Source organism: Trachemys scripta, chromosome 7 (assembly GCF_013100865.1).
Source record: "Trachemys scripta elegans isolate TJP31775 chromosome 7, CAS_Tse_1.0, whole genome shotgun sequence".
Lineage (NCBI taxonomy): Eukaryota > Metazoa > Chordata > Testudines > Emydidae > Trachemys > Trachemys scripta.
The window spans coordinates 97,059,147-97,084,629 of NC_048304.1; the positions used below are offsets into that span (position 1 = coordinate 97,059,147).

The following is a 25,483-nucleotide window of genomic DNA, read 5'->3' on the forward strand; positions in this document are numbered from 1 at the left end:
GTATTGGAGCATAAGCTTTCATGGGTGAATGCCCACTTCGTCGGATGAAGTGGGCATTCACCCACGAAAGCTTATGCTCCAAAACATCCGTTAGTCTTAAAGGTGCCACAGGACTCTCTATTGATGGACCTATCCTCCATGAACTTATCTAATTCTTTTTTGAACCCAGTTATGCTTTTGGCCTTCACAAGATCCCTCAGGCAACGAGTTCCAGAGGTTGACTGTGAATTGTGTGAAGTAGTACTTCCTTATGTTTATTTTAAACCTGCTGCCTATTAATTACATTGAGTAACCCTTGATTCTTGTGGTATGTGAAGGCATAAATAACACTTCCCTATTCAGTTTCCCCACATCACTCATGATTTTATAGACCTCTATCATATCCCTCTTTAGCAGTCTCTTTTCCAAGTTGAACAGTCCCAGTCTTTTTAATCTCTCTTCATACGGAAGCTGTTTCAGACCCCTAAACATTTTTGTTGTCCTTCTCTGTACCTTTTCTAATTTTAATGAATCTTTTTTTAGATGGGGCAACCAAAACTGCATTCAGTATTCAAGGGGTGGGCATACCCACAGATTTATACAGTGGTGGTATATTTTGTCTTACCTAGCCCTTTCCTAATGGTTCTAACATTGTTAACTTTTTTACCGCTGCTGCACCTTCAGCAGATGTTTTTGGAAAACTAACTATAATGATTCCAAGATCTCTTTCTTGAGCGGTAACAGCTAATTCAGACCCCATTATTTTGTAAGTATAGCTGCGAATATGTTTTCTAATGTGCATTACTTTGCATTTATCAACACTGAATTTCATCTGTCATTTTGTTGCCCATTCACTCTGTTTTGTGAGATCCCGTTGTAGCACTTCAGTCAGCTTTGGACTTGGCTATCTTGAGTAATTTTGTATCATCTACTAATTTTACCACTTCACTCTTCATAACCTTTCCCAGATCGTTTCTGAATATGTTGAATAGCACAGGTCCCACTACAAAAACAGGGGACCCTGCTATTTGCTTCTCCCCATTGTGAAAACTGACCATTTACCTATCCTTTGCTTCCTTTAACCAGTTTCTGATCCATGAGAAACCTTCCCTCACATGCCATGATTCCTTACTTTGCTCAAGATCCACTGGTGTGGGACCTTGTCAAAGGTTTTTTGAAAGTTCAAGTACACTATATCAACTGGATATAGTTGTCCACATGCTTGTTGACTCCCTAAAAGAATACTTCCCCACTTGCAAGCAATGAATCTGTGTATAACAGAAGAAAACTTAATAAAAAGGAAAAAGGAACATGGCATTTATTTGGGAAAACACGATCACCATGATTCGAAAGCATGTGACCATAAGCAAACACCCACCCCAGAGTATATTGGGCAATGTCCTTTGCCTCAGTTTCTCACTTTGCACTGTGAAAGTCCAAAAAATATTCCTTCAACCTGCTATTGCCTTTTCCCTCCATCATCCCACTCATAGTTGCTGGACTTGGTCAGCGAAGGTCCAGAGTTCAGAGGTGAGTTTACCACCCAGCCGGGGGGATAGTGGGGTGTTGGAGGGAAGTGAGTCATCGAGCTCTGCTGTCCCCTCTGCAACTGAGTCACGGTTGCCACTGTTCACTTTGGTGCCACTGCCTGGTGCCGTTCACTCTGGTGCTGCTACACCTCTATTCACTCAGATGTCACATTCTGAGGTTCTACCACTCAAACCAGCTCTCAGGGTATGTCTACACTACGGGATTACTCCGAATTTACAGCATTCGATTTTTGGCAACTGATTGTATAAAGTCAAGTGTATGCGGCCACACTAAGCACATTAATTCGGCGGTGTGCGTCCATGTACCGAGGCTAGTGTCGACTTCCGGAGTGTTGCACTGTGGGTAGCTACCCCATAGCTATCCCATAGTTCCCGCAGTCTCCCCCGCCCATTGGATTTCTGAGTTGAGATCCCAATGCCTGATGGGGCCAAAAACATTGTCGCGGGTGATTCTGGGTACATCCTCCCCCTCCCTCTGGGAAAGCAACGGTAGACAACCGTTTCGCGCCTTTTTTCAAGGGGGTGAACAGTGCAGAAGCCATACCATGGCAAGCATGGAACCCACTGAGCTCAAGACAGCAGTCATGAACACTGTAAACACCTCGCGCATTATCGTGCTATTATGCTGAACCAGAACCTGCAAAACCAGGCGAGGAGGAGTCGGCGACTGCAGCACGGCGACGAGAGTGATGAGGGCATGGACACAGAATTCTCTCAAACCACGGGTCCCGGCGCTTTGGAGATCATGTTGTTAATGGGGCAGGTTCTAGCCATGGAATGCCAATTCTGGGCCTGGGAAACAAGCACAGACTGGTAGGACCGCATAGTGTTGCAGGTGTGCAGGGCCGGCTCCAGGCACCAGCACACCAAGCATGTGCTTGGGGTGGCACTTGGAGGGAGGCGGTGCGGTGCTCCGGCCCGAGAGTGGGGCCACGACTGGGCTCGCCGCCCTCCTCCCGGCGCTCTGGCCACCAGGGAGAGCGGAGCCCCAGCCGGGCTCTCCGCCCTCCTCCTGGTGCTCTGGCTGCCGGGGAGAGCGGAGCCCTGGCCGGGCTCTCTGCCCTCCTCCCGGTGCTCCAGCCGCGCTCCCTGCCGGGGGCGGGGGGCAGCAAAAAAGCCAGAGCCGGCTCTGCAGGTGTGGGACGATTCCCAGTGGCGGCGAAACTTAAGGGCACTTTCATGGAACTTTGTGACTTGCTTTCCCCTACCCTAAAGCGCCAGAATACAAAGATGAGAGCAGTCCTCACAGTTGAGAAGTGAGTGGCGATAGCCCTGTGGAAGCTTGCAACGCCAGACAGCTACCGGTCAGTTGGGAATCAATTTGCAGTGGGCAAATCTACTGTGGGGGCTGCTATGATGCAAGTAGCCAAAGCAATCACTGAGCTGCTGCTACAAAAGTTAGTGACTCTGGGAAATGTGCAGGTCATAGTGGATGGCTTTGCTGCAATGGGATTCCCTAACTGTGGTGGGGCAATAGATGGAACCCATATCCCTATCTTGGCACTGGAGCACCAGGGCAGCCAGTACGTAAACCGCAAGGGGTACTTTTCAATAGTGCTGCAAGCACTGGTGGATCAGAAGGGACATTTCACCAACATCAACGTGGGATGGCCAGGAAGGGTTCATGACGCTCGCGTCTTCAGGAACACTAATCTGTTTAAACGGCTGCAGCAAGGGATTTACTTCCTAGACCAGAAAATAACCGTTGGAGATGTTGAGATGCCTATAGTTATCCTTGGGGACCCAGCCTACCCCTTAATGCCATGGCTCATGAAGCCATACACAGGCAGCCTGGACAGTAGTCAGGAGCTGTTCAAATACAGGCTGAGCAAGTGCAGAATGGTGGTAGAATGTGCCTTTGGACGTTTAAAGGGTTGTTGGCGGATGTTACTGACTCGCTCAGACCTCAGCCAAACCAATATTCCCATTGTTATTGCTGCTTGCTGTGTGCTCCAAAATCTCTCTGAGAGTAAGTGGGAGATGTTTATGGCGGGGTGGGAGGTTGAGGCAAATCGCCTGGCCGCTGATTACGCGCAGCCAGACACCAGGGCGATTAGACGAGCACACCAAGAAGCGCTGCACATCAGAGAAACTTTGAAAACCAGTTTCATGACTGGCTAGCCTATGATATGAAAGTTCTGTTTGTTTCTCCTTGATGAAAACCCACCCCCTTGATTGACTCATTCTGTGTAAACAAACCACCCTCCCCCCTTTCTTGCTTTCTTTGGAAATAAAGTAACTATCATTAAAAAATCATGTATTCTTTATTAATTGATTATAAACATAGGGAGAGAACTGACAAGGTAGCGCGAGTGGGGTTTGGAGGAGGATAGGAGAGAAGGAAAAGGCCACTTCAAAAGTTCAAAATAATGACAGCCTTTTGCTTGGGCTGTGCACTGGGGTGGAGTGGGAGGGTGCACGGAGCCTCCTCCCGGGTTCTTGGGCGTCTGGGTGAGGAGGCTATGGAACATGGTGAGGGGGGAGGGTAGTTATACAGGGGCTGCAGTGGCACTCTGTGATCCTGCTGCCGTTCCTGAAGCTCCATCAGATGCCGGAGCATGTCCGTTTGATCACGCAGCAGCCCCAGCATTGCAGCCTGCCACCTCTCAACTTGAGCATCCCTCATGGCCTCACGTTCACTGGCATCTTTCCTGTACTTTGATACCGTGTCCTTCCACTCATTCAGATGAGCTCTTTCATCGTGGGTCGATTGCATTATTTCCGAGAACATGTCGTCTCATCTGCATTTTTTTTGCCGCCTTATCTGAGATAGCCTTCGGGACGGAGGAGGGACGCTTGAAAACTTTGCAGCTGTGGGAGGAAGGGAAAAAAGGGAGAGAGAGATTTAAAAAGATAGCATTTTACAGAAAAATGTTTATACTCTTTCACGGTGAACAACATTATTCACATTACATAGCACATGTGATTTCGGTACAAGGTCGCATTTTGCATCTTCTATTGAGTGCCTGCGGCTTTGGTGTTAGAGATCACAGACGCAGGGCCAGGCAACAGAATTCGGCTTGCATGCAGCCATGGTAAGCCATTGTCTTTCGGCTTCTGCAACCTTCATAAAAGCAGCACCCTCCTTTCCCATACCAAGCAAAGCCCATTGAGTGTTGCGGTGTTCCTGTTAACGTGCAGCAGCAGAAACCAAACTAACTCCCGACCCATCCAATTCTCTGGGCTGATCGCTTTACCCCTCCTCCCACCGCGTTGCTGGTATCAGGGAAGATCCCTGCAGAAAGCAAACTAACCCCCCCCTCCAATTCTGTGTGATGATCGCTTCCTCTCCCCCCTCCCCGCCGCTTGGCTAACTGCAGGGAAGGATTTCTTTTCAGCCACAGGCAAACAGCCCAGTAGGAACGGCCACTTCTGTCCCCTTCATTAAATTCCCATATTTCAACCAGGTTACCATGAACGGTATCACTCTCCTGAGGATAACACAGTGAGATAAAGAACGGATGTTGCTTGAATGCCAGCAAACACCGGGACCATATGCTGCCAGGCTTTGTCATGCAATGATACCAGATTACTTGCTACTAGCATGGCATGGTCAAGAGTCCTACCATGGAGGACGGAATAAGGCTGCACTGCCCAGAAACCTTCTGCAAAGGCTTTTGGAATACCTCCAGGAGAGCTTCATGGAGATGTCCCTGGAGGATTTCCGCTCCATCCCTAGACAGGTTAACAAACTTTTCCAGTAGCTGTACTGGCTGCGAATGCATCCCAAGTCCTCAAGGCAAATTAATCATTAAAAAACGCTTGCTTTTAAACCATGTTTTATATTTACAAAAGGTACACTCACCAGAGGTCCCTTCCATGGCTTCATGGTCTGGGATAACACCTTGGGAGGGTACTTCAGTCAGGCTGAGAAAAAGGTCCTGGCTGTTGGGGAGAACGGAGTGTTGTGTGCTCACCGCAAGCTCATCCTTCTCCTCCTCCTCTTTCCCGTCCGCAGAATCCTCAGGCATGGCTGAGATTACCCTCTCCTCAGAATCCACGGTCAGAGGTGGGGTAGTGGTGGCAGCCCACCCCCTAGAATTGCATGCAGCTCAGCGTAGAAGCGGCACGTCTGCGGCTCTGTCCCGGACCTTCCGTTTGCTTATCTGGTTTTCTGTTAGGCTTGTCTGAGCTCCTTAACTTTCATGCGGCACTGTAGTGAGTCCCTATTGTGGCCTCTCTCCATCATGCCCTTGGAGATTTTTTCAAATGTTTTGGCATTTCGTCTTTTGGAATGTAGTTCTGCTAGCACTGAATCCTCTCCCCATATAGCGATCAGATCCAGTACCTCCCGTACGGTCCATGCTGGTGCTCTTTTTCGATTCTCAGACTGCATGGTCACCTGTGCTCTCCATGCTGGGCAAACAGGAAATGAAATTCAAAAGTTCGTGGGGCTTTTCCTGTCTGCCTGGCCAGTGCATCCGAGTTCAGATTGCTGTCCAGAGCGGTCACAATGGTGCACTGTGGGATAGTTCCCGGAGGCCAATACCATCGAATTTCGTCCAAACTAACCCTAATTCGAACTGGCAACGTTGATTTTGGCGCTACTCCCCTCGTCGGGGAGAAGTACAGAAATCGATTTTAAGAGCCCTTTATGTTGAAGTAAATGGCTTCGTTGTGTGGACGGGTGCAGGGTTAATTCGATTTAACGCTGCTAAATTCAGACTAAACTCGTAGTGTAGACCAGGCCTCAGTGATATCAGTAGGTAGTGGGTAACCTCACTGCAGGCTAAACAGTCTTTCACTGCAGCATTGTCCCACATACAGCAGCTAGACTTGGTTATCAGTGATTTCAGCTCTAGTGATTACTTAACAGAACAAAGACTCTCAATCTTTGATTTGAGTCTAATCAGCCGTATCTTTAAAACAGGGGTGAAGGAGAGATTCAAATGGCTTCTAGGACTCTTTAGGCAGAGCCCTCACCGCCAGATTTATTTCGAGCAAATATTATGGTGTTTTTAAAACAGTTTCCATGCAACTTGCAGACATTTCACTCTTGACATTGTTCCTTTTAGTTTCCATTTAACTAGTGTCTTCACTTTTGTGTAGTTCTCCTTTTCAATTTAAGTGCTACTGTGGTGGGTTTCTTTGGTATTTCCCCCCACCGGGATGTTAAATTTAATTACATTAGGTTTGCTGTTACTGAGTGGTTCAGCCATACTCACACCTTTTGGACCAGATCCTGTGCTCCATTTAGGAGTAAATCAAGAATTGCCTCTCCCCTTGTGGGTTCCAGAACTAGCTGCTCCAAGAAGCAGTAATTAATAGTGTCTAGAAATTTGCTCTCTGAATCCCATCCTGAGGGGACACATACCCAGTCAATAGGGGAACAGTTGAAATCCCCCATTATCACTGGGTTTTCTATTTTTGTAGCCTCTCTAATCTCCTTGAGAATTTCACAATCACCATCCTGGTCAACTAGTCAGTTGTATATTCTACTGCTATGCTCTTATTATTCAAGCATCAAATTTCTATCCATGGAGACCCTATGGTACAGTTTGATTCATTTAAGATTTTTCCTATATTTCACTCTAGGTTTTCTTTCACATATAGTGCCACTCCCTGACCAGCATGACCTACTCTGTCATTCCCATATATTTTGTATCCTGGTATTACCGTGTCCCATCATCAACCTTCCACAAAGTTTCTGTGATGCCTATTATATCAATATCCTCATTTAATACTAGGCACACAAGTTCACTCATCTTAGTATTTAGATTTCTAGAGAGACAAGGTGGGCGAAGTAATGTCTTTTACTTCAGCAGACCAACTTCTGTTGATGAAAGAGACAAGCCTTCAAGCTACACAGAGCTCTTCTTCGGGTCTAGGAAAGGGATTCAAAGTGTCACAGCACAATACAAGGTAGAACAGATTATTTAGCATAAATAGTTAACTCATGGTAACACAATGGTTCTCAAACTGTGAGGCGTGCCCCTTGGGGGGGGGGGGTCACATAGGAATGTTCAGGACATGGAGCAAGCCTCCACAGGGGGTGGGGAGGGAACACCACACTTCCAGCATTTTAGCTCATCACTAGTAAGTTACACCCATTTTGCACACATGCTTAATGCCAAATTGCACTATGTTTCCCCCACTTACACCTATTGCCTAAACAACATGTCCTCCATGTGTAATTTACACCAATGTTTAAACCAAAGGATCTGGGCCTAAAATTTTCAGATGATACAAATAAAGTTTTTTGCTGTGTTGAAATAAAATGGTACTGTAGATAACATTAAAATGAAGAATTTAACCCCAATCCTGCTCCTAATAGGGCAGACTGTTAAGAAGCAGGGCACAAACCTCTGGATTTTAAGTCAACAGCAAAATCCACACTGACTACAATAGGGAAGATTGGCTCCTTTGTCAGTAGCTGATACTGAAATTAAAATTATGCTATATTGTTACACAATTGCTTTTGTTACATTATCTTTCTCCTGTCTGTTAATAAAAGGTAAAGGATGGGAGATGCAAGTGTTGGATAGCTTTACACATTTGCAATTGACTGATTCAGGGCTAAGTATCACACACTCCAGAGTACTGATATAACTCACAAAAATGTAAAAAGAAACAGAGGAAGTCTAATTTAATATTTTACATATATAAAACAAACTCTGTAGCAGTTTCAGAAACTTTATCTACAAGGACTCTAATGGTTAATTTTCTGACATTGATGTTTCTCACGGCGTACATGGAAAGTCAGCATTTTAGGAAAGAGCCTTCTCTATACTGTAGCAAATTTTAAAGATTGAAATTAATAATTTTATATTTAGAGCCAACTTTTTAGGTCCTTATTTTGCAACCTTTGGAAGACGCCAGGCTTTACAGAAAGTCAATGCAACAGCAACAATCAATCATTCTGCTGGCACACTACAGCATGGCATTAAGGGGAAAAAAGGCACTAGACTGAAAGCTGCTCAAGGCTTTAATCCAATATCCTGTTGTGTATTAATAACAGAACATTTAAAAAATAGAAAAAATAGCAAGACAGCAAAGATTCAAATGGAGTCTTTTTAATAATTAACTTAAGATTCTATACTTTTAAAAACATATTCGAGATCTTCTGTACATAAATATTACCTGGCAGGATGTATGGTCTTAAACTATATATGCATTACTTAGAAAATGGATTTTTCTTTTGCAGTGCATTCAAAGGGTATTTATATTGTACAAGAAATGAATAGAACGTACACTAGAACTCAATTTGACCCCGTATCTATCACAACACATCAAGTTACATTATTCCTTATTTGGAAAAGTCCACATTGAGTTAATTTTTTTTTAAATTATTTACAAATTGACTTTAGATATTATACAGGACTTTCATTGTAACATACTGAGTGTTTCTATTATCTGTAATTCATTATCTTACCCCTGCTTATACATTTAGATCTAGTCTACACTACAAAGTTAGTGTAGAAAAGCCATGTGGTTTGGGGGATTTTTAAAAAGGTGAGAAAATTATGGGATAGGGATGGCATTATGGGATAGAGAAAGTTGCTTGATGGGAACTTGACACTCAGCTCCCAGAGTTCCCTGCGCAGCTCATTTCTACCCTGTACACATTGTAAAACTCCCCCCAAACTCATTGTGACAGAGGGTGGCGCCTGGCACAGAGATACCTACCCATGGGACACTGCACTTTGGATTGATACAAGCACACGTGGTGAGTACACAAAGTGCCGATGCAAGCCACTGAGCATGCATGTGCACAAGCAATATACAAACTTTATGCCAATGTAACTTCCGTCAAGCAAAGTTGGTAGTGTAGACATGGCCCAAGCATATAATAGTTCCCAATGCATATCTCATTTGTACCAGCTGGACAGCCATGCAACTCCACTGAGTCAACAGAGCAAGATCACAATCAGGCTCATTTCTGTCCACAAAGACTTTTGAAGCCACTTAAAATTGATATAAGTACCAATATAATGCACAGATCCTCAGTGAGATCAGCATGTGCATTTCCGAAGCATTTGCTCAACTTTAAACTGTACCTACACTCGGTACATGATGTTTGTTATACTTTTAACAAGATACATGGAGTATAACAGAGTTAAAAAAAGAATGTCTTAGACACCAAAGTATCACTCTCTGTAAGGATTCCCCACAAAACTAACTTCTTCCTCTCATATTCTTTTCTAACTCATGATAAATGTTACCACATACATTATAAGGAAAATGCAAGTTAGAAGGTGTTTGTGTAAGTCTACCAGTTATGCAGGTAGTGCAAACAGCAGCAACATACACTAATTTTCCAAGTAAAATCAAAAGGGACACACTCAAAATTACTTTAAATCTTGCTTCATTTATATTGTACTCCAGCAAGTTATATACAATAATAATAATAATAAAAATAATAAAAATATTTTTTTATTAATAATAAAACCACCTCCGAAGAGCAGAGATCATATCTTTTTGGATCAAACTAAATCACTTAATAATCTATAAAATCCCAGAAAAAAAAAAAAAGTGGATGTCGGAGTAGGGTAGGGGTGGGGAAAAAAAATAATCACTGGAGATACTCAAGAAAATTCCTTACAGTTTTACAGTCAGGAAGTAGTCCTTTGAGCAATGGAGATTATGTAATCCTTTTCTTCTTTTTGTACCTGATATGCCCAAGCAGTATTTAACTGACCATATATAATTCTATGCCCCTATAGAATTATATGCCCAAATTGCTAGATTGACAGCCTTGAAGAAGTCTGTTCTCTTTTTCGACACACAACAATCATAGGTCAAGTTTCTCATGCTGCTTCACTAATGTACCTGCACCTTGACATGAGGGGTAAGGAGGACAACTGAACCTGCATACTCATCCAATCCTTAACCCTCCTGCCGAGACTGCAAACAAAGGTGTCAATTGCAATGAACTGGAATGAGATTATTATTTGTTTCACATACACCAAACCATCAATGAGAGTGGATCAAGTGGTATTTCAACTAATTACTTGGAAGCAAAAGGGTCTACATCTGTTATTTCTGATTACTTAGTTGCATTTCATTATATTTATTTAGAAATATATTGACAGACCCAATAGATTGTTCACGGTGGACAGAACACAGATAAATCAGACAGTAAGATTAATAGCACTTTCTAGACAGGTAGACCCATTTTCAGACCACAGAGTATGTCTTCACTGATGAGTTTACTACAATTGTCTATATTTGAATTACTCCTCTCAAGCGAGAGCGGCCACACAGCAAAATAACACTCAAGCTGCTCTATCCACAATGGTATCTCAATCACGCCTGTGTGTCGCAAGACTTCTGGGGGCATAACCCATGGTTTTGTGCTGCAATAAGCAAAGTTTCTCTGTGAATTCTTTCCAAGTGAATTGTGTGTAGGAGAGCTAGTCTGGTCCTTTCTGGGCACAGGAAGGCATCATGGGAAAGCAATGAAGGAGCAGCAGGATTGGCACAGGAAGGCATCATGGGAAAGCAATGAAGGAGCAACAGGATTCAAGCAGAGTTAGTTTGCATCCAGACTACAGAATGGTTGTGTCAGCAGGTGATAAGTTATGTTAACTCGAGGGTTATCCTATACCTCAGAGGGGCCAGCCAACTCGAGTTAAAAGCACCATGACACTTGAATAAATATCCTTTGATATGGAAGTAACTTGGGTTAAGGACAAAAACTCAAGTTAAAACTTGAGTTAACTTTTCAGTGAAGACAAGCCCTGAATCCCTAGGTGTCAGGGATGCTACTCGTAAAACTAGGTCGCAAGCCATTTAGGGAAGCCTGTGTTAACACAAAGACCCCGTAACCCATTCCATATTAAAGGCATCCCTGCTTTGAGGGTCAGAGCTTTCAGCGTGGCATTAATTTATGTATGTACATCGTCCTCCCCTCCCTCCGGTACAACTCCCTTTAAACGACCAAGCTAGTATACCATTTATATAATAATGCAGCCTTTTGGATTACGATTTAAGAATCAACAAGAGGCAAAGACTTCAATGGGCCGATGCAATTTCATTGTGTTCATAAAATCATATGGCAAGGGTGGAGAGCCACACTATACTACAACTTATACCTGAGACCTATAAACCTTTACAATTTATTTTTCCTTGTTTCAAAGAGAACAATAGATTCTTGTATAACCAAACGGAGATCCAGGGTCTACCAATGATTGGACATTAATGACTCAAGACACTTAGGCCCAATTCAGACCTGCTGTAAGCAGGATAAAGAATTGTATGTTAATTTAACATTGAGGAAAAAGAGGACCATCACCTCCTGGTTTTTATTGTTAAATATCCCATCTTTATCAATAAGCATTACAATACATCTTGAATTTTCATAAATCAAAGTACTTACCACTCTTTTCAAATCTATATTTTGTGACTCATTTACTTCCTGCTTTCCAAGTTTTTTCATATAATTGTAAACGTCTGAACTAAAGCATTCACCCCCGTAGAATGCACTGCTCCAACCAGGACTACAACTTTGAAAGTCCGTTGAGCTGGGGGAGACAGGGTAATTATTTTCAGAAGTTTCCTCTTCTTGTTCTCTATTCTCTTCTACGAAGTCAGGACTGAGACAATCATTACTTTGTAAACAACTTCCACCCTTTTCTGTTCTTAATATAACCTTCTGCAGCCTCAATTCTTTTTCAAAATTATCTAGTGGAAGCTCATCCAAGTCCATTTCAGCCAATGATACATCTGTAGTGGGCATTGCCTTGGTGTCAGAGGCCACCTGTCTCTCTTTCCCTTTTAAAGAGAACAAAGAAACAAACAGTCATACATAGGAGCATATCTAAATTTCGGTTTATTTTTTTAGATTTAAATGCCAGGCATATGAAAAGCAGTTGTCAAGCCACCTATGCCCTGTAACTGTGGCACTGTCAGTTGTCATGGCAACCACGACCAGATATCTTAGTAATCCAAGGGTACTAGCACTTTGCTGGCAAATAGAGTGACAAAAAACAGGTGACCCGTAAGTTTAAAGGGCATAAGACTAACATTATGTAACTACACTTTTAAATGCCCAAGGTCAAAAATATTGTCAAACTATTAAACCACACTTCAAGAGTTTCTGTAAAATGCAATAAAGATGCACGCTGAACATGTACAGCAGCTCTAAAATACATAGGCTGGGATAGAGGCTGCACACAAAAATAAATGTGGGTCATAAACATATGCACCCATTAGTAAATAAGTGCTTAGCTTTTATATAATGCTTTTTAATCTACACGTCTCAAAGCTCTTTACAAAGGACACAGAGGCCATACATAGCAGGCCAAGTTCTCAGCTAGAGCCAAACTGCACACAGAGCAAGTTGACAAAGGGGATTTTGGGGCAGCAAACTTACTTTAGCACTCAGCTGGTCTTACTGATGTTGGACACAGGACCAATCCCCTAAACTGTGTTGGACCTTTTCTATCTTACAACAGCTGTTAACAGCCCCAAGAGACTGAAATGACAGTCAATGATTGGTCACACTCCTCTTCCCTACTACAGGGCAGCATAGAAGAGACGTGGGATAAGAGCCTTTATGTCAACATTATGCCCACCAGAGGGTCTCCTGGGCCCACATATGCCCGAATAATCCTTCAAAGCCCAGATATGCCAGCTTTAGAGCCAAATGGCACTGTATGAAAACCTGGCCCAGCGTACATCTTTCATACTGGCTCAGAATGAATGTTAACGTGTTTATGACACCATGCAAGTGTGAACTTATACTTTAATCCTTGTCATTAAAGATGACTGACAGCAGAGTTTAAAACACTCTGTTAATCATACCCAACCAACCTTTGGCCAAGCAGGAAAATCACTACAATTTGGAAATGGATTAGTTTGTGGGTGCTTTGCAATCCCAGTGTGCAGTTGCACACCGTGTTTGGAAGAACAGACATTTAGGAGTACTGAAATCTGGGAGGTTTCCCAACTTGAGACCATGAAAAATGGAGTTTGTGGGAGTGAGGTTCTGGCTTCTGCAGCAGGCCAACATTCTCTCAAAAGTCAATTCAGTGAATCCATGTGCTGAAGACAGTCACCTGACCTGCAGAAATGGATGTCTGACTCCAGAAAACAGTTCCATAACCACCTGAGTTGAGGACACCTCTCTTAGCTGACATTAGTAATAGACCCATAGGCTCTGGTGCACCCAGGTCACAGCTTGACCATATTTTGGCTGGGCCAATCCTGAGTGGCGCTGCAACCCCATATGCCAGGTCACAACACCACTGACTCAAATTTAGCACACCCGCCCCTCTGTCATGGTGGGGGGAAGGGGTGTCGCAGTGCCACTCAGACCTGCCATTGTGGTCCTGGGTGCCAAGTCACAATGCCACGAACTTAAATCTGGAGCCACTGGGTATAGGAACTCATGGAATTGGGGACTGGGGTCAGGCTCCTGATGGGGACACCTGAGAAGGGGAAGAGGATGGTCAGGTGTGGGGCAAATCTATGCCCCCAAACATACTTTAAATGGTGCTCCATAGTCCATGGACCCTCTGTGGGTCAGACCACAGAAGAAGGCATGTGATACACACACAGTGTATGTAATCATCAACATCTGTAGCTCCTCTCTAATTTACACATTTGCTTTCTAACTGGTATTTTCATCAATGTGGCCCTTTACCCAAAGTGTAAAAAATGGTCATTTTAAGTCTGACATATTAGGTAGTGCTGGTTATAAATTATGCACAAAAAAACCCTACATTTCTTGTAAAAAGGTTGTTTTTTTTGTTTTGTGTTTTTAAACTGAAAGGTTCCTTGCTAGGCCACTTATTTTACTATTCAGTACAACACGTTTAATTTTGATAGGCCATGCTGAGCAGACAAGGCAATAACAGGATCAGAGACTTTAGAGAAGAATCAGCGTTAGTTCACCTATCAGTTAACCCTCAATGGCTGCACTAGCCCGTAAGGAATTACAAGCATTTACTAAGGCTCTCAGCTCTCCCTGGAACTAAACTTGACACACAGTTGAACTGATTCAGTGAAACTGTTCTAATTCATAGTAACAGATTCTCTCCCCCATCAAAGCACACCACTAGAACACCTATTAAAAAAACAAGCATATAAGCACGTATAGTAATTGGGACTTCAAGAGTTTTTCAACATTCATAACATGCTTCAGTAAGTAATGAAATTAAATTTGGTAACCTGCTAAATGACATTTGGTGTGATGTAGGCTAGATATTGTAGACAAGAGCCTTGCAGGGTGTCACCATATAGTAACACATTTTCAGATACTTTGTAGTTTGCTTTGTCACAAGTTCAGAGGCAAGTGTTGTCCTGCAGGCACTCTATAAACACCAATCCCTACAGGCTGTCGCCCTTGGTGGGGTCCCAACTCACACAAACACCTAATAACATAAGTTCTTCTCTCACCCTTTGTCAGTTTGCTGCTGACCAAAAAACTGTCAGATGTCTTCAAACTGTGGAACATGCTGCCACCTTTTGATCCATCTGTTTCAGTTACTCTGAAAATAAAATGGGACAAGGAACAATTAACATTTCATATTCTTAAATATTGATGGCAGGAAAAGCTTAAAAATAAAAATGAGATCTTACAGATCAAACCATTGTGTGTGCCAGAACTTTGTCACATTTATCTACTGCATGATATATATCTATGTATTTTTTAGGTTTTATTTTATAAAGAAAATCTTCAAAGGCTTTACGGACATTAAAATACATTGGGTAAGGTGCAGTAATTATCTTAGTACCAACTGTGCTGCACAATGGTTAACAGAATCCCAAGATCATCAGATTGTGTTTAAACAAAGTACTACACTAAATGGCAAACTGTCTCAATGCAGTCCTCCACGCAGGATTCAATCAGCATCATAGTGTCATGCTTTGGGCAGCAGTCTGACTCCAAGCCATTCCTATTTAGGATAACCATGATTCTGAGATGAATTAAACATGGTATTGTTAAAACTAAACAAAAAACAAACCACACATTCTGCTTCCCATCCTCCAGTGTATTTTCTACCTTATACCCTGTAGGTGTGGCTGTTTTTATTCATTTTAACCTCCAACACACACCCCTTCAGTTCTTACTATATTTTTCTTCTTTCTTCTATGCGTATTCTTTATACTCTATCAGGGTTATTCTTTTGCTTACTGTTTCTTTTTCTCACTGTACCACTAGTACTCACTCTCCTTTTCCAAACTGCACCTTTCTGTCTTGCCCAACAAGGTTTGAAAGACAGACTTGGCAGGCCCACTTTTATCTGCCCTCCTGCCTTCCTCTATTCATCTGCCTCCCCACTCTCTTCCCCGCTCCAGTTTGTCTTCTACAGCAACTTAATACATTGGTGGGATCATCTGCATGCCTTTCAGCAATTCAGCTAGGAGAGAATTTCTATTTTGCTACCTGTTGAACTGCTAAGGCATGGCCAATGAATGGTTGGACCAGCTGCCTAGCAGTTATAGGAGGCACAGAAATGAGATCATCTGAGGAATATATTGAAAACTAGGATATCAGAATGGTTATACGAAATAGGAAAAATTCCAGTAAGCTAGGACATATCACCCTATCCACAAGGGAGGATCTTACCATACATTTCAATTATGAAATCTGCTAAAATGTATTGGAAAAGGTATCACTACTCACAGGAGTGCCTAAACCATTAATTCGGAATTGCCATGCTCTGCAGCTGAAGGTCTTTTATTGGAAATGCAGTATCTTAGGAAGAGGTTGTAGACAGTTCTTCACTGAGATCCAAAATTTGAGTTTATCTTTTTCTATTGGGTGAAGGGGATGATGCTTGTTCTGTTTTCCTTCCTCTTTCAAAGCCTTACACATCACTCATCACTTCATGCTGAGGACGACTGATTCAGATACCTCAAGAATCCACTCACAATGGATCAGTATGCTGCCTCCACAACATTCAAGGCTGGGATTTTCAAAGCACCATGGGAATTTGGAATGCAATTCCTACTGATTTTCAATAGTTTCTGGGTGCATAGCTACCTTAGATGCCTTTGAAAATCCTAGCCCAAGCAGACAATCAGACCCACATGTCTTATAGACCCCAACTCTGGATGCCTTCAAATCCTCTCTCTCTCTGAGCCAAGGCCTTTCAGAACTAAAGTCTTTCAAGGATGCAAGGTTCTAGAGTCCAGCTATAAAGGTATGTAAACTTCCTGATCAAATGTCCAATCCATAGGCATGGAACACAAAAAACCCAAAACCCTACCACAAGGGAAAAACATTATTGATGTGAATGCATTAAATGCTGCCTGCAGTGATCCTCAATATAGATTTTTTTTTTAAACAAACATGTCTCTTTTACAAGCTGCAACAAACACGAATGGTTTAATTGTTTAAGACAGATAATATCAGCGATGAAATACTACATGAAATATATCAATATTGTGTTTTCTCAGTTTACAGTCTCCTGTAAACTACAGAAGGTTGTGCAGAGGAACCTAAACCATGTTGCATTGATTTCTTGTGCCTAAAACAAGAAGGAGAAGCCAGGCAATTTTTCCCCCTGTACTTAATGAAAGTTTGAGCTTGCACATTAAAATGTGCACAACTAAACTAAAATGCACAAGTTGCACTGTAGGAACAATATAATTGAATTTTGACTGTACAGCATCTTTCAAACAGAAACACTGAGTACTCCACAGGCCATTCAAGTTAGGGTTACCATTCGTCCGGATTCTGCCGGACATGTCCGGCTTTTTTGAGTTAAAAATAGCCTCCGGGGGGAATTTGTAAATATCCGGATTTCCCCCCCCATGCAGAGCGTGCGCGGCTTACAGGGCAGCCGGCCGGATCCTGCCACTCGCACGGGGCTCCGGCAGCCAGAGCCCCTCCTCCACTTCCCCCTCTTCTCCCCTGCAACTTGAGACCACTCCCCTCCTCTCTCTCCCTCCCTCCTCTCCGTCCCTGCATTCGCAGATCGCCGGCCGGCCGTTTGCCTCGGGCCTCCGGCAGTCTGGAGCTCCGACCCTGCTCCCCTCCCCCTGCTGCCGAGCGCGCAGCTCTGCAGCACTCTGTTCTGAGCGGCACGGTAAGGGGGCCAGGGGGTCAGAGAAGCGGCAGGAAGGTTCTGGAGGGGGTAGTCAAGAGACAGGGAGCAGGGGGAGTGTTGGATGGGTCAGGAGTTCGGGGGGGCTGTCTGGGGGTTGGNGGGGGGGGGGCGTCTGGGGGTTGGGGGTGTAAGGTTTTGGGCAGTCAGAGTACAGGTAGGGGGGGTCTCAGGAGGGGGCAGTTAGGGGACAAGGCACAGGGAGGCTTAGGTAGGGGGTGGGGTTCTGGAGGGCAGTTAGGAGCAGGGGTCCCAGGAGGGGGCAGTCAGGGGACAGGGAGCAGAGGGGTTTAGATGGGTCAGGAGTTCTGGGGGGGGGGCTGTCAGGGAGTGGGGGTGTGGATAAGGGTTGGGGCAGTCAGGGGACAGGTAGGGGGGTAGGGTCCTAGGGGGCCAGTTAGGATGTGGGGAAGGTCTCAGGAGGGGGCAGTCAGGGGACAATGAGCAGGGAGGCTTAGGTAGGGGGTGGAGTCCTGGGGGGCAGTTAGGGGCAGGGGTCTCAGGAGGGGGTAGTCAGGGGACAAGGAGTGGGGGGAGGGTTGGGGATTCTGAGGGGGCGGGAAGTGGGAGGGAGTGGAAGGGGCAGGGGCGGGGCTAGGGCAGGACAGGGGCGGGGCTCCTCCCATCTTCTTTTTTGATTGTTGAAATATGGTAACCCTAATTCAAGTCAATTTATGCAAACAGGGAAAAGTATTTAGGTGACAATGCATTATAGAGAAATTCTGCAGCTATGTAAGAGCAGAGATGAAGGAGAGTTTAAGTTAGAAACATTTCAGCAAAACACTTAAGCACATGCTTAACTTCAAGGATTTGCTTAAGTCTACCACTATGCATCAGAGCATTTACAGAGTCATAAAAATGTAAAGCTGGAAGGGAAGTTAAGAGCTCCCCCTGTTCAGACAGATGATTGATGTGTCTGATGTGGGGAGAGCCATGAAGAGTTTTATAAAACGGGAGAAGATTATATAATGCAAAGGGAAAGGAGCAAGTAAAAGTACAAATGGACAGAGGATGTATTCTTTCCCACTTTTAGCTATAGACTATGAGGCAAGCTGGTGCACTTTGGACGCAGAAAAAGCACTAAAGGAGACCTCACGCATGAGGAATGGAAATATACACTTACCCTATTTGTGGAGTCGTTTTCCCACTTAGTACCTTGTAAAGATTCTCCAGTAATTTTCCATCCCAATAAAGGTCACAAAACTTCTCAGAGACTGCATCACAGAAAGTGTCAAACTTAAGATCCTTTAAGGTGAAAATATAGTTACCTTGTTAAAAAAATAAAATATGATTATTTAGGATTGTTTTTTGTATGTAATAATATATTTATATATAAAGATAAATGTATACATACCCATAGCAAGAACTTCAACTCCATACTCCAGATAGCCATCAAATGCAAACTCTTCTTGTATAAGATGCACTGCTTTCTGTAATAAAGTGTCATTTGTCTCATGCTGCTGGGATAAAATTTCTACACTGAAGGGAGAAGATGCATTTTGATTCACTGATGAATGCGATGTGGGTCCTGGTAAAGGTGAACTACTGCCTACTTCAGTATTACATTCTTTGTTTTCTAGATAGCTGGTCTGAATAATTTGATTAGTTGAAGGCAATGATAAATTAAAGATTTTGGCTTTCATTTGATCATGTCTGGTCTGTACCATAGTGGGCTCATAATTCTGTAGTTGGCCAAGGAAGGAATTATTTTGTAAATTTATATCAGTGTTATAATTTGCTATTGTACTTGAAAGGAGTACAGGCAAATGATTATAGCAATCATAAGCAATTTTTGACTCAAGAGGTTTATTTGGTATTTGCTCTGATACAGCTAGCTGTATTGGTACAAGTGTTAACACTCTTGTCTCTGGGTCCTGTTTGAGAAGGGAGTTATTTATAAGAGGCGGCCTCTGTGGTGTAGAACAAGCGGAGGAGCTTGAAGAAATTGCAGATAAAGTGTTCTTTTCTTGTAAATTGCATAAGGAATCAGATGGCGATGGCAATTCAATTGTGGATGCAACTATATTGCTTGGATTTTGCTCATTTGAAGGTATTTGGGATGAATGGTTTTGTATGTCTAAATCATGCTTGGGTATCTCAGGTGCAGCTACAACTTCTTCAGCAGCATGGTTTTCAATATCATCTACAAATTCTGATTTGTTGTTACCATCCATATGCATTTCTTTTTGTACATATCTATCAAGTTGCCCAGGAGTGGATGCATGTGTCCCTCTGAAAAAAAGCAAAGCATTTTGTATGGATGCCTATGTTAAATTTAAGTGTGAAGTTTCAATTTTAACTTATGCTGTATTAGGACATACATACTTTGTTAGCTCTGTGTTTTGCTGCAGTATAATAGGCTTAAAGTGAGTTGCAGAAGAGGTGAATGCAACAGGCAATGTACATGTCTCATTATTTAAAGAAGTCTGACAAGGCACTGGTCCTTTAACTGCTATCAGCTTACTTTCACTAGTAATAGGCACAAATCCTGGAAAGACAAACAGGATTAGGTCAAAGGTAAGCAATACCCAGAAAATACAAAGACAAAGTAAATAATCTGTTTAAATAAAAGATTATGATATTTTTTCCACAGTTGTGTTGCACTTTACTTGGCAAGTCTCATGCGATAACAAATTCTGACACTGGAACAAAGGAATAACCACGTAACAACTGGATTACTTACCTACACTAGACTCTGAAGCATCCATTTTGTTTCTTTTATTTTTAAACTCCAAAGGAACATTATCTTGAGAATAGTTTATTTCTTCATTGAAAGCCTAAGAGTAAAAAGTGAGTTCCATAGTTTGAACAAATCATGCAAGTACTTTACTTCAACAGTCCTCAGCAAGTTATTACTAAAATTATCTTTAATACAGTGTTTCATTGCTCTGCATACCTGTAATCTCCAAAGGAGGACCCAACTGTGTGGGGGTTGAGGGGTAAAGGTGGAGGGGCTGCAGAACTCCTGTGATTGGTAAAACTATTTGTACCAAGCTCATACAAACTGAGCACTTTATCTAAACAAATTCAAGACTACGGATTGTTTGAAAACTCTATTGATTGTCAGTATTCCATACTCATGCCCTGTGACAGTCATGTTAGTATTGTTTTCTGTTCCCTGAAAGGATGAGTATAAGTGAAATAAAGAAGGAAAGTCTGAAAAGTCAACAGCCCTTTGAATTTCTGGGCAATGATGGCAGTAGCTTGTGGAGGCAGGCTATTAGGATTTAGGAATTTTAGGATATTCTAAGTCTTTACTTTTCTGGGCCATGGAAGCCAGGCATTGCCTGAGACACCACTGCTACAAAGATTAGGTTATTGGAGTATTCTATTAGATGGGGCTTAGGTTTAAAATGATTTTTCTTTAATTTGCACACAAGATAAGTGTATCGGGCACATACATGCTCAGTGCTAGCCAGAAACAATGGGACAGATTCTGCTTTGTCTTAAAAAATTGCCTGGTGGCCAGGGCTATTGCATGGTACAGTACAACAGATATGGAAATTTGCTACAATATCCTAGTTAATGTGTACTGTACTAAATGTATCACTGTAGGCCAGGAACTGTATGTAATTCTGGGGGGGAAGGGAGGAGGGGAAGGACCACAGCCCTCCAGGAACTAGAACAGTGGGGAGTGATTAGGCAAATTCACTCAGGTTGTAATACCTCCCAGAGAGGCACCATCACCTGGACAGACTTGCATATACTGGTTCAAATTGGATTCTCTAGAGACCAGAAGACAAAGAAAGGACTCTTGGATAAATAATCTGAGTTTGATCTGATTCAGGGCCTTCATTCTTATCCAGCAAACAGACAGGCTCTTCCTTCACAGGGGAGACCCCAGTCCTTACCGAAGGATTGGAAGGACTGACACTGACCAGAACCCTTGTGGTGATGGTGGGGGTAATCTCTGATAAACTTATTAGCATTCGTATAGGTTCTTTTATTGTTTCTTAATATGTTTTCTTTGTAATGATTGTACTCTAAGAATAAATGTACTTGATTGGAAAGAACTGTATGGAAACATAATGTGGGTAATTAAGCTGTTTTATAGCCTCTGAGGAGAAAAACAGAGCAGGCCTGCAGAGGCAGTTGGCTCTACTGGGGAATTCGCAGTTTAGGCAGGAACTGTGGAGCGTGGAAATATCCTGGTCAGGAGGGAGAAAGATGCATGTCTCTGCCCAAGAAGTGACAGCTGGGGAGCTAGAAGGCTGAGTATGGATGCCCTTGTTGGATCACCGAAGGAGAATACAGGGGCAGGTTTACAGTCTTCCATATCCTGCATGACTTGGAAGGCTGCAGATATCTTAAAGTGGGTAGGATCTTTAGCAATGGTTAAGCAATTTTGTTACATTACAGTTCTTTGCAGTAATAAGAAGCAGCTTTAGAGCTATGTCAAGTCTTGCAGAGAAAAATTATTAGGTACAAAATGCTAGCACTCCTGATAATAGCTATGGGATGACTGAAAATTGCAATCTGTTAATTGGTATATTTATATGCAAATAGCAAATATATTATTTAATATTTTTAACATAAGCTTTTTTGTTACAACATTCATTTGAGCAATATTTTAATGATTACATTTCATTATCTTTTTATGTTAAAAATCTATATTTAAGAGGGCACTTCAGAATATTTGAGTTAAATAGAAAGCAAAAATAATGCTGTAAGTTAAATTGATCTAAAGCTGTATAATCAAACACAGAACTACAGAGAACTACTATTCTTTCACTAAGATACAATTCTGAAGATGAAGACTGATGTAGATCACCATATTTTGAGGTCCTAACTAGATATTTTGCAGGGAATGGTGTATGTGTTTGTTTTGTGGTTTTAGGAAGTACTAAGAGGTTTACAAATCCTTACCATGTAAATATCTGAAACAAAACAATCATTAGAATAGTGAGTTTTCATTCACAGAGATATTTATAAGAATATAGTAACCAGATTTCTCTATTTAAAAGTGGGTTACCATGAGAGTGAGCACAGTTACAACATGTATGACATGGAGATCCTAGGCCATTTTTAGGTGCTTTAAAACTATTTTGCAATTCCAATATTTTTAGTACTCAAATCAAATGTTTCTTGTACTGGTATGCATGGGAAGAGAGGAGAACTTAAGTCTGCAGAGAGAGGCACCCAAAAAGAGAAGAGAAACTTTATATTTGAGATATACCTATCTCATAGAACTGGAAGGGACCCCGAAAGGTCATCAAATCCAGCCCCCTGCCTTCACTAGCAGGACCAAGTACTGATTTTGCCCCAGATCCCTAAGTGGCCCCCTCAAGGACTGAGCTCACAGCCCTGTGTTTAGCAGGCCAATGCTCAAACCACTGAGCTATCCCATTCACCATTCTCTCTTTTCCTTGAATTCTTAGCTTTATATAATTCTTGCTGAAGTTTGACACACATTTCACTGGCTCAAAATATTTGTTCTTCACACAAACTCATTGCTCCATTGCAACAGCTACAACAAAAGCATAAAAAATTGCTCTCTCCTAAACTGGGTTTTAGGGATTCTACATTAGACTCCTCCAGTGTCCTAGCCTTAAATTAGAATACCCAACTTCTCAGCAAGCTGTGCTCTATTTAGAACTGATTTTAACAACATTGCTTTGAAGACTTAGAGAATCTGGAAGTCAATTATTCACATACAGTGAACTTAAATGTAGCTGCTAGAATATATAGCTACAAGCAGCCATTAGAAATCAGCAAAGCTTTTTAAAAACAGAATACAATTTTCATATCTATTTCATATTCCTACAAGGAATGAAAAATATTCACTCTCAGCAATACCCAAATACTTTTATATTAATGATGTCCCCACAGGAGTAACCACCTAATCATTTACAAGAATTTACAAAATTGAAAGAACAAAAGAATTACACAGCCAGCATAAAAAAAATCTTACTGGAACACATTGTACGGAGATAATTGGAAAAAATGTAATACATTGAAAAAAAATTACTCTTACCTTGAAGGCAGATTTACTCAAAAATGCCAGTATCTTTTTGCTGTTTATACTTTGTTCAAGTAGATAACTACTGCATATCTAAAAGTATTAAACATTTTGAATTAAGACAAAATTTCCACTCAATTAAGATATTTAATAGAGGAGCACTGTCAAGATAAAGTATTCAAATTTTTTTAAATCCAATTCAGGAAGTCTTATTAACTTGTTCCAACTCTCTGGTTGATAACTTCAACATTGATTAAAACACACCCATTAACTCTAAAGGGCACCATTAAAGCACAAAACCAGAAAAGTGATTGGTTACTATTTAGTGAGCTCTCAGGCCATAACCAAAAATTAATTAATATTTTGATATTCAAATTCATTATTAAACAGGTTTCTAGCTATGACTGAACACCTAATATTATAAAACTGCTTCATCAAGTCACCTTAATTGCATCAGTTATAGAAGGCCTTTCTTCAGAGTTTCTTTTTGCCATATCCAGAAGAAGAGTCTTTAGTTTCCTTGGCAACACTAGTTTGTGATCAGGTGGATAATTGTATTTGGCTGCTGTCCACAAAATTGCAGCAACACAGTAAATACAGACCTGTTGAAAAAACAAATATATAATGTAGGGGCAAGGACAGCCGTAAAGAAACATGAACTTCCAAAGAACTGACTGCATCCTACCCTCAAATATTCTGTTGTACATCCCAGCATATTGCAGGAAGTAACTTTTATGCATAAAACTAGCAGCTGGTTTTCCAAGCCAGGGTCAACACTCATTAGTTTCTTTACTTTCCTCTTAATATATGCAAGAGGATTCAGGGGGAAAAAAACCCAACATGTTCTCATTATTTTGTAGCAGGTCTTTCATATAAAAATAATTCTAAATTAATTGCAGGCTTTGGGATCCTGCCCCAAAACACTGCCAGTAGCAACTTACTTAAGAACAGACTGCTATAATTCAGCAAGCTAATTGTCAGAAACTATTACAGCCTCCCATTAGGAATCCTACCTTTAGAGAGATGATAGATTTAATTAGAAAAACTAAGTACTGAAAATTTGTTCTAGGAATTGTGCTAACTGCAGTTAGACCACTTGAGTTGCCACAGTGAGGAACCTTAAAAAGACTTTAAATGATTTCCATTTTTGGTTAAAGTATGTTAAAAACAGACAGCCAAATTCTACTCACTTAGCAGAATATACCTACCTTGCCAGTGTTGTTGGAACTTTGACAATACTAAAGCAGCAGAATTTTATACCTTAACCTAGCCATTAATATTTTGCCCTGGATGTCAACAGGACCAGGATTTCACCCTAAGAGTTCACATATTTACTAAAACGACCATTCAACCCAGGACAGACTTTCAGAGGTTTTTTCACTGGACACTGACTAGCACAATTACTTTGACGGGCACTGAATTTCCCACATTCTCAAACTGTAGTCACAACCAGCGCCAGTGCAAGGAAGTTTGGCACCTTGCACCCCCCCCCGCCCCCCCGCCGCCCCCCCCCCCCCCCCCCCCCTGCGGTGCCCCCCCCCCACCAGCTCCCCCCCCCGCCCTGAGGTGCCTCCCCCGCGGCAGCTCCTCCCCCGGGGGAGCCGTGGAGCAGCTCCCCACCCCAGCTCACCTCTGCTCCGCCTCCTCCCCGAGTACACCGCCCCAGCTCTAATTCTCCTCCCCTCCAGGCTTGCGGCGCCAAACAGCTGATTGGCGCTGCAAGCCTGGGAGGCGGGAGAAGTGGAGCAGCGACCGCGCGCTCGGGGAGGGGGCGTAGGAACGATGTAAAAAAAAAATTGGGGGCACCGCTTTTTGGCGCCCACAAATCTTGGCGCCCTAGGCAACCGCCTAGTTTGCCTAAATGGTAGCACCAGCCCTGGTCACAACTGTTAAATACACAACATGTACAAGCTAGGTAAGTTCTACCTGGGCAAGACCTAAGTTTTGTAGTTAGAGTCAACATTTCCTGGCATCTCAGGGAAGTGGGAAAATGTTTC

General features: G+C 42.4%; 1 protein-coding gene across 5 annotated transcripts in view; it reads right to left on the minus strand.

Annotated features, from left to right (window-relative positions):
- KNDC1 (kinase non-catalytic C-lobe domain containing 1) overlaps positions 1-25,483 on the minus strand; it is a 123,559-nt gene that overhangs the window by 31,189 nt on the left and 66,887 nt on the right. For all 5 annotated transcript variants that reach the window (XM_034777261.1, XM_034777260.1, XM_034777264.1 and 2 more), the window contains 8 exons: positions 23,930-24,088; positions 23,502-23,579; positions 20,211-20,304; positions 19,853-20,015; positions 18,882-19,759; positions 18,651-18,795; positions 14,871-14,962; positions 11,848-12,242 (listed from right to left, as the gene is read on the minus strand). In XM_034777261.1, coding sequence (XP_034633152.1) covers positions 11,848-12,242; positions 14,871-14,962; positions 18,651-18,795; positions 18,882-19,759; positions 19,853-20,015; positions 20,211-20,304; positions 23,502-23,579; positions 23,930-24,088 — 2,004 coding nt within the window. The remainder of the gene's footprint in view (positions 1-11,847; positions 12,243-14,870; positions 14,963-18,650; positions 18,796-18,881; positions 19,760-19,852; positions 20,016-20,210; positions 20,305-23,501; positions 23,580-23,929; positions 24,089-25,483) is intronic.